This window comes from Mixophyes fleayi, chromosome 2, assembly GCF_038048845.1.
Source record: "Mixophyes fleayi isolate aMixFle1 chromosome 2, aMixFle1.hap1, whole genome shotgun sequence".
NCBI classification, from domain to species: domain Eukaryota; kingdom Metazoa; phylum Chordata; class Amphibia; order Anura; family Limnodynastidae; genus Mixophyes; species Mixophyes fleayi.
The window spans coordinates 313,376,293-313,386,399 of record NC_134403.1 but is presented as its reverse complement, the minus strand read 5'-3'; the positions used below and the strand labels follow the sequence as shown (position 1 = coordinate 313,386,399).

The 10,107-nt window shown below is 37.9% G+C and overlaps 1 protein-coding gene across 2 annotated transcripts; it reads right to left on the bottom strand.

The window, feature by feature from the left end:
- Positions 1-5,241, bottom strand: LOC142139180 (uncharacterized). Of its 2 annotated transcripts, XR_012688174.1 has the most exons (12): positions 4,506-5,241; positions 4,355-4,426; positions 4,191-4,241; positions 3,310-3,372; positions 3,167-3,229; positions 2,620-2,682; positions 2,374-2,442; positions 2,086-2,184; positions 1,162-1,960; positions 927-1,016; positions 337-666; positions 1-126 (listed from the first exon to the last, which is right to left on the bottom strand). XR_012688174.1 is itself a non-coding variant. In XM_075196569.1 (10 exons), the coding sequence occupies exons 1-10, from the start codon at positions 5,110-5,112 to the stop codon at positions 1,013-1,015; spliced, it is 1,890 nt and encodes a 629-aa protein (XP_075052670.1). In that variant the 5' UTR covers positions 5,113-5,241; the 3' UTR covers positions 926-1,012. The 2 variants fall into 2 exon arrangements, 1 of the variants encoding a protein (XP_075052670.1); XM_075196569.1 differs by lacking the exons at positions 1-126; positions 337-666 and having other exon boundaries at positions 926-1,016.
- Positions 5,242-10,107: the final 4,866 nt, after the last annotated feature.

Sequence of the window (10,107 nt, the reverse complement as noted above, 5' to 3'; positions counted from 1 at the left end):
TTCAAAAGTAAAATTTTATTGTACAAAATACATAAGATTTTTAATACATTTTTCTTAAGTTCATTCAGTCCCTTGGATTTTCAAGCTGTTTCTTTAAAATGACATCCACCAATTCCATCCGAACATCTGCAAGAATTTTTTTTTATTAAAAGCTTATCTTTGAAATTAATATTACATTTCACATCTAAATACTGGAACATTGATATAGTGCTTTAGTTTATATGGACACAAAACATATCCTATTGTTGGACTCTTGATAAGGAGAAAAATGTTAACATTCAAAAATAGACTGCATTAAAAATGTATGTCTAAGTCAATAGTTATATAGTTTTTTACCTGAAAACTCTAGTTATGTCTGCAATTTTCCATTCCATGTTCCTCAAAGTTGTATCCATCCAATATTTGGGTGCAATCTTAAAAAAGTAAAAAGAAAGCAGTGTATGTAAAACCTGTATTTTTTAACAAAATACAAACATAACTTTTAAAACAAGGAAGGATCAGTATGGAGTACAATATTCATTGTCCATGTCACATCATATCCCTTCCATTCTGCACAAAAAAAAAAATTACATTTTCATGAAAAAGAATAAACTGAAACAAACTCACCAAATATTTAACAATGCTGATCATTCCTGATGTTGAAAGGTCTGTACATTTCACTTTTTCCTGTGTTAGGATAAAAAACAAAAAATATGATTACTTAAATTTTCTCAAGAAAAAAAAAAAAAAAGGAAAAATTTATTTATGTATATATAGATATATATATATATATATATATAAATATATATATATATATATATATATATATATATATATATATATATACACACTCACACACACACACACACACGAGGAGACAGACACACATACACACACAGAGACTCAGACATTTCAGGCATGCATCCTAGAGAGAAATAAATAAATACCAAATAACATTGTAACGTAATGCTTTTGGATGATGTTATCCTCTTGCTTTCACTTCCTACGCATTTTGATCCACGATGCTTCTGGGTTACCTAGAATTGAATGTAAAACATAGAAATTAGGATACATTTACATTCGTATAAGAAATAGACATTACTGTACATATGACATATTTTTGTTTTTATGTCACTAACCTATTATCAGTTATACGCTTCTTTTAACTAATCATTTTCTTACCCTTCTTCCTCAGATGAGACGGGGTTGATGATTTCCTCTTCTGGATGTTCCTGTAACAATCTCCTCCTTGCTGACTCCGCTCTTCTTACTTCCACCACGGGGGTGTGTAGTGCAGATGACGTCCTCTGCTGTGGTGTTGGGGGAACAAATCCAGAAATGTTCCAATCGGCTAATGGGACTGAAACATTACCCTGTACTCGCCGGAGTCTCAGCTCTTCACTGATATTCATTACATGCATTGACAGCATTTGCAGATGCATTGTCTGTTGTTGTTGTAGCATATGCATCTGTGCCATGGATTGATTCATCTGGTAATACACTGCTGTATTCTGCTCCATTGCAGCAGCCATTCGCGTTTGTAAGTTGTTATTTACTTGAATCGATGCTGACATTTCACTGTGCACTGTGATGAGTCGCTCCAGTAACGAATTGGTGGTATTACGGGAGCTTCGTACCTCTTCCACAACAGACGTTAAACGGTCTACCGAGTCACCAATTCTCTGAACTCTGTCTTCCATATTTCGGCGAGATGTTTCCTGCCTTCCTTCCATCTTTCTGGCAAAGTCTGTGATGGAATGAAACCGAGTGGCTTGTTCTGGCAGACCGTGCACCAGTTGTGTTGGAAGACTGGTGCCTGTGGAAGGTACCCTTGCTTGAGATGGACCTTCCCCTTCGGTGGTTGGAACTTGAAGGTTGGGGAAGGCTTGCTGTAGCATCTCAAATCTTGTTGCAGCATCTTCGTGGACCAAACTGTCAGCTGGCGAAAATGTCAGTGATTGACTGTCATGTTCTAATTCCTCTGTAAAACCAAAAAAAAAAAAATACATCAATTATTCAGATATTACATTATATGATTTCAATGTTTAAAATAATTTGAGTAATGCATGTATTCTGATTAAAAAGAAAATAAAAAAAATTAGTCACCGGTTACTGAGCAGACAGGAGATGCTATTTCTTCCATGGCAGCTTGAGAAAAAAAGGTGGATACTGGTGTTACCACCTGTTCCCTTGTGATGATGGATTCTAAAACATAAAATAAACAAATAAAAATTAAAATTTGTCTATTAAATACCCCAAAAATATGTGAGACATTTCATTATCTAAAATGATACATGTGTACAATTACAATATGTATATTCCTATGGATCTGAAAAAAAAATACGATTATATTGCTAGATAGTTATGTACACACAATTTTCAACATCTTCATACCTTCACAACTATGAGCAAGGGTTATTGATGTTCCCCCTTCTTCACACATCTCTTCAACGGGTCGGCCTTCTATACATAAAAATAAATTAGATAAAATAAATTATTACATATATATCTATATATAGATAGATAGATAGATAGATAGATAGAGAGATAGATAGATAGGTATATAGATGAAAAAAAATGAGACATTAAAAAAAAAAGTTGCTGAGACCAAACAAAAAATTAATTCTGTGTAAACATTACCTCGCTGTACATCAGCAACAGGTTCCGAGACGTGTACCTCAGTCACTCTTCTTCTCTTGTGAGCTGTAAGTTAATTTTAAAATACTATTAAATGCTATTATTAATTGTTGACAAGGATTTAAATAGTAATCAAGAGTGACAATGAGGAATAGTGAGTGAGAGAGTGTGATAGTGAAAGGAAAAGATATAGAGAGATAAAGCAATATTAAAGAAAAAAAGAGGGAGAGTGACAGTTAAAAGAGAGAGTGATAGTGAAAGAGTGAGAAAGAGAGAGAGAGAGAGAGAGAGAGAGTAAAATAGAGAGAGACATTGATAGACCTACGAGCGACAGTGATATAACAAGAGAGAGAGTTATAGTAAAAGAGAGAGTGATAGTGAAAGAGCGAGAAAGAGAGAGAGAGAAAGAGAGAGAGAGAGAGAGAGAGAGTAAAATAGAGAGAGACATTGATAGACCTAAGAGCGACAGTGATATAACAAGAGAGAGAGTTATAGTAAAAGAGAGAGAAGGAGATATATGCATATTGTTTTACAATGCAAATATAATTACCTTTTTTATTTGGTTCAACAGTTTGGGCAGGATGAGTAGACTTGGTTAAACGGCTTTCTTTTTCTGTAACAAATAATTATAATAAGCTTTGCAAAATGTACTATATTTAAAATGTATTCTATCTACTTGATCACAATATATACCTTGATTGGAAGCCGTTGTCGCTACTTCCACTGCGACTTGTCTTGGCATAAGCAATGTCACACCTATAATAAAAAATAAAATTTATTTTTAGTTATATAGAAGCAATAACATTACATTTTTTTTTTTGGACAATTTTATGGAAATATTAGATGCACCAAAAATAACAACTTACATTTTACATTGGAAGAATATTTTTTTGATATATATTAATTGCATGCAATAATTATAGTAACAAGTGTGACATCAATTCCCTGGTATTATTAGACAAATGATATACATTTCTATCTTACTATTACAAAATTATAAACATGTAAATATGTATGTGTATATGTAGATATGTATGTGTACATGTAGATATATATATATACACACACTTGTAGGTTAATTGACTGCTATTGGAATGGTGCAGGGACTGATGTGAGTGATTTCTCGATACAGTGCTGTGGAATCTGTGGCACTATAAAAAAATGGCGATGATGATGTATGTACATACATACACAAATATGTTTGATTAAATTTTGATGTAAAACCTAATAAAATAATAAACAACTTTATTATGGAACTTTTTTTTTTTTTATTTAACATAGGTGATATTGTCCATAAAAACTGTTATGTGTGAATAATATTGCTTTAAGGTTAAAAGTTTAAGGGCTACATTTAATAAGCTGTTGATTAGAAAAATTGGGGATGTTGCCTATAGCAATCAATCTAATTCTAGCTTTCATATAAAGCTAGAATCTAATTGGTTGCTATAGGCAACAGCCACACTTTTGCTAACCCGCAGCTTAGTAAATCTAGCACTATAATGGGTGTAATGTGTAGTGTAAAGTATGTAATCTATGGAGCATGTATACATGCATGTTACATCTTTATATCATACCTTCTCCTTCGACACTCCTCTGGCACTTGTGTCCTTGAGAAGAACCCAAATCTAAAATACATTAAAGAAAGATTTATTAGTACATCTTTATATAAGATTTTTGCAAGGCAAGTAAAAAAAAAAATTACAAAAAAAAAATTTTTTATTATACATTTGCCATTTACCTCCTGATTTGGATTTTCTCTTCCGGGGTACTGCTTCACTTTCATGTCTTCTCCTTTGTGCTGCATCTTGTTCTGCAAAATTGTAAAAATAATTTTAGAATTCTATACAAATTTAATTGACATCGTCACTTTTATAGACAATTATACATACCTCGTGGCTGGAAGGTGGATGGATCAAGGGTGTCCACTGTCCCTTCCACTCCTTCCACAAGATCATCACTGAGAATTTGCCGCATCTTCTTCTCCCAAGGCTTAAATTTTAGGCGCAGTGGCTTGCCACCACCGGTTCCCCTAGAATGACGGGCAACGGCTGCCATCTTTGCCTTCGTGGTGCGCTTGCAGTCCCGAAAGCGTTTCATGCAAACCGCAACTGATCGTACTCGAACACCTACTGCGGACACAGCAGAGGCAATCTGGGACCAAATCTTCTGCTTATGCTTGAAGGACGCCTTCAGCGATTGGGCACCCTTCAGTGTCTCGTAATGTTGCAGTACCCCAGCAACAAGGACTTCATTCTCCTCAAGTGTGAAGCGCCTGGATCGTGTTACAGATGGTCCTTCTTCATCATCAGATCCACTCTCTGTAAGATGTTGCTGCTGGGTGCTTGTGCTGGCTTGCACGCTGCTCACAAACTGCTGCCGCCTTCTTTCTTCTTGGCGCTCCTCAGGACGGTCTCTCCATTCCTCGCCACTGCTGACAATTTCTTCTTGGGTTCCCTGTGTAGAAGAAGAAGAAGAATCCCTACGCTCCCTAGACATGGCTACTCTAATAAATTTTCTTTGCAAAAATAAATAAAAACTATTGACTATTTAACAACACTTGCCTAAGGATACAGTACAATATCCTACTATAATACTAATAACAATTAATTAAACTACACAAGTACTTGACTAAAAAAAAAAATTCAGTTGTATTAAAAAAAAATTATAATATAATTTTTAAGGGACCAAACTAGGTTAAATACAATCTATAAACTACAGAAAACTAAATGATAACTAAGGGAAAAAGGACAATAATACAACTGTAGAAATACAGCAAAAAAAAAATGTAACACTAGATAAAAATATAGCAGTTGTATTTTAACTAAATTATATTATAATTTTTAAGGGACAAAACTACGTGCAATACAATCTATGTAGACTGCAAAAAAGTAAATGCAAACTAATTCAATTTTTATCCTAAAACAAGTCAAAACTGCAATTGCTTAAATACAGGAAAAAAATAAAAAAATTTTTAAAAATGTGTGTGTATGTAAATGTATATATATATATATATATATATATATATATATATATATATATAAGGAGATATATGTGTGTGTGTGTGTGTGTGTGTGTGTGTGTGGTGGGTGCAATTAAATAAGTGTGGTATGTCTGTAGTATATTCTTGTGTGTATTTGCCTGTATTGTAAAAACTAAAATGTTATTTTTTATAAAAAATATGTGTATAGTGCAGTGTAGAGTCAACTCACTAATCCAATTTCGAAGATTAAAGCAATGGAGAGCAGTCAGGAGTCACAAGCCTCAGGAGTCACAAGCCACAGCAGTCACCAACCAAGTCAGCCAACAGCTATCAGCAAATGACAGTTTGCTGTTGGCTGCATTATTTTTTCATACTGAGCTGCCAGCGTAAAACACTCCCCTTAGATTTCAAACTCGCTAGGACCAATAGTAGAGCGCGAGGCGGAGGATGAAAAAAAACATTTGCATTGAGCGAGTTTGTTTTTAAAACGAGCGCTCAAACGGCAATAAACGAGCGCGGAATTTTTTTTCTTTTTCGAGCGCGAAATTTTAACGCGTCTCGCTATCAATTGAATACCCCCCTAGGTGTTATGCACAAAATGTAGTGTATTATTTTTTGTTGTTATGCTTATGCTATTGTATTGTTCACACTATAGTAGTGTAATTTTATTTCAATTAGAAAGACCAATTTGGTTTGAGAATATTTCCTTTGTGTGTGCCTGTGGTCCAGTTTAGGGGGGGGGGGGGGGGGGGCAGAGGGTTCATTGGTCTGTCTACATAAGACTCCACAAAAGGTCTGTTGCGCCGTACATGAAATTTACAATAATATACAATCATGGCCGGTGCAAAGTTTCTCAGCACCCTAGGCAAAGCTTCAGCCTACCACCCCTGCACTTCCCAATACCCTCTTCTCAGCCCCTCACACACGCACACAAACACCTGACTTTTGAAAATAAATGAATACAAATTTTGAATTTATTATACAGGAACAAAGGCAGGATTTGTAAAGAAGAGTTTCCACAGCATGTCTCCAGAGTGGGCGTGACCATCTTGCAAAGAGAGTTACTATCACTTTATACAGTGTTGGGCAATGCTGCATAGAGCAGCCTATGTATTTCATCCAATCCTGATGAAATACACGGGCAATGCTGCATGCACTACTGCTAGATGCACGCAGCTCGACTTTTACGAGCAGAGCAGTGTGAAGTGAGACATACCTCCCAACTGTCCTTGCATTGGTGACAAAGTCGTGACATAGCGTGACAGACACCCAAGATCGGGACTGCCCCACCAGAACCAGGGTATTGACCTTCTCTCTCCCAGAGCCGTAGCGAGGGCGATGCGGCCGGTGCAGTCTCACAGGGCGCAAGGTCTAGGGGGCGCCACTGCCCCCTGTTATTAAACAAGTGGCAGCCCCAGGTAAACATCTGGGGCTGATGCAGAGTCCGCACTGCAGTATAAGCAGGTCGGGGGGGGGGGGGGGGCGCCATGTTGCAGAGGCACTCCATTTCCACCTTACAGGAAAAGTCCACTAAGGAGCTCCTGTCCAGTTCAGTCTGCCCGCCCACTTAGTGCTGAGTGACATGCTAAACAGCAAGCTGAAAGAGGCGCCCCTCCCCCGTGATCAGCCCTTCAGCTTGTCCAGCCCATCAAGCTGCCTGCTACATGAGTATCCTGACTACTCAGCAGAGGACCCTCCACCCCCTTGTAACACCTGCCTGTACTCCAGCTATGTAGGTAAGTAATAATCAGCGTGCGTTTCTTCCCATGTCTCCCTCTTTGTCTTTGAAACCCTCTCTTTCCCCTTCCCCTTGCCCCCCCTCAGCCTGTGTGTCTCTCCTTCCCCCTGTCTCCCCCTCAGCCTGCATGTCTCCCCTTCCCCCCCTGTCTCCCCCCTCGGCCTTTGTCTCTTCTTCCCCCTGCCCTCCCCCCACTCAGCCTGTGTGTCTTATTCTCCCTGGCCCCCCTCTGCCTGTGTTCCCCATCTCCCCATCCCCTTGTCCCTCCCCTCAGCCTGTGTATCTCTCCTTCCCCCTGCCCCCCCCTCAGTGTGCGTGTCTCTCCTTCCCCCTGACCCCTCCTCAGCCTGTGTGTCTCCCCCTCAGCCTGTGTGTCTCCCCTTCCCCTCTGTCTCCCCCTCAGCATATCAGTCTTTTTGTCCATCCTCACAAACTATTAATTTAATGGGATTAGGAGCTATTAATATATTGATGGCAACTATTAATTTAATGGGAATAAGGGTTATTAATTTATTGGTGGTGACTATTCTTATACTTATGGGATGATTGTGATGGCGGGGGCTATAAATTTAATTTAATACCGTGGATTTTTATTTGAATGTGGGACAGAGTTTGTGTAGAATAGGGCCTATTTGTGAAATGGGAGTGCTATTAATTTATTGTTGGTTGGTAAGATTTTTTCTGAAAAAATAAAAAAAAATGGATAATAATGTAATCTCGAGAAGGAGATTATTAAACATGGGTGCTTTTATTTGATGTCAGGACTTGTTAGAGGAAGGAGGCCTGGACTATTCACTTGTTGCTTTGCTTTCCTTTCCTTGTGTTGAATAATAAATATATTTTTCAAACAGGGTCCTAGCAGGATCCGGCCAAGCAGCAAGTGAGCCGGAAGATGCCAGCAGCAGCTCCATGTGGTCAAACTACAAGAACAGGTACGAGAAGGTTGTACAGGATTGAAGACCAGTCCAGTACTTGTAAAGGGCTAGGCGTATTCTCCCCCACACTCCCACAATAGAACATCTTCTCTTCCAGCAGTGAGTGCCTTGGGAGGCAGCATCTACTCCCACCAAAATGGGAGGGGGCACCAGTGTTCTAGCTCGCCCAGGGCACTGAAATCTCTAGTGACAGCTCTGCTCTCTCCTACCTGTTCTTGAAGTGTTTACTACCTGTGGCTGCTGGTGTTAGTTGCTGCTCCTCTGGATCCTGAAATGTTAAGTTTAATAATAAGGCCTCCCACAATGCAACCAGCTCTGACCTTAAATTAATATCATTCACATTTAATAAATAGACCTATTTTCCCCCAACCTACCATGATATTAAATTAGTAGTATTCCTATTTAATAATAGACTTATTTTCCTCCAATGAGCCCTGGCATTAAGTTAATAGTTTGCACCTTTAATAAATTGATCTATTTCCATCCAAAACAGCCTGACATTAAATTAGTATTCACATTTAATAAAAAGCCCTGCTTCTTCCCAAACTCACCCCCACATTCAATTAGGAGCCCCAGCACTATAAATTTATAGTCCCATCACTCCACCCTAAATTAATAAGCATCACCATGAAGCCAATATTATAATAAATACCCCCACTATCAAATAAATAGCGCACCCTAATAAATTAATAGTTCCCACCCATCATTAAATGATTAACCCCTTGCAAAACTAGTTCAAGAGCTAAGAAAATGTTATTTTACTCTTTAATTAAGTTGTAGCTGCAAAGATTCCAAGAGACATCACTATATTAATCAATCAAATCCACTCTGCAGATGTCAGCATTGAGTGACTTTGGAAAACACAATATTTAGAAATACGGTTGGTGACTGTGCCACAACATCAATTGTAAAAACCTGATAATCCCATTTACACAATCAGACTAGTTATTCCAAGTGGAGTCGTTTTTCAGCAATACGGAAAGGCATAATACCCAATTTATCATTGTTTCTGCCATTAAATAGCAATGTACTGTTTAAGTTAATACAGTTTAAATAGTACCACTAAGTAGCACTAATGCATTAAAATAGCCGGAATACAAAATTTATTTATAATATGTAATTGTATTTTGCAGAGCCGTAACTAGGCAGGTGCTGGCGGTGCTGGCGGTGCTGTCGCCCAGGGCGCAAGGCCAAGGGGGCGCAGCAGCCGCCCGCTACCTGCCTCTGTACCTTCAGCCCGCTACCTGCCTGTGTTCCTATCGCATCGGAATCAGTGCGTTCCACTGGGATGCGTCTCTCCCTCTCTCCCTCCATACACGAGTGTGTATGGACGCATTTTGACAAATCTGATAGAGAACTGGCCTCTGGGCCCGACTGCCCTTGTGTATGGGCACCTCAGGGAAATTACAGGTCACAGAAACTGAAGGTTGAGTATTTTATACAGGATGGGGAACTCTGAGTGACTTCTGATACTCATCCTAATTTACAGGAGCTGGTATGTAATTATCTTTATTACACTTATTTAAATTCTAGAAAAAAATCAATTTGTTAAATTGTTTTTAAACATTACAAGCATTCAGACTATTCTATCACATTGTACTTGTACATGTTATACTGTGACCCATAACTTTTGTCCATTCACTTTCTTCCTATCTGTGCTTTATATAGTGAACAAAAATAAATAGCAATAGACAGCGCAGAGACTAGTCAGATAAACACAATGCTAAAAAGTAAACATTTTATTAATAATTAATAATGTGACTAAAAATTGCATGCATATAATAATGCAATAAAAATACTCTTTTCTGAATCCAATGCCTGTAATAATATGATAATAG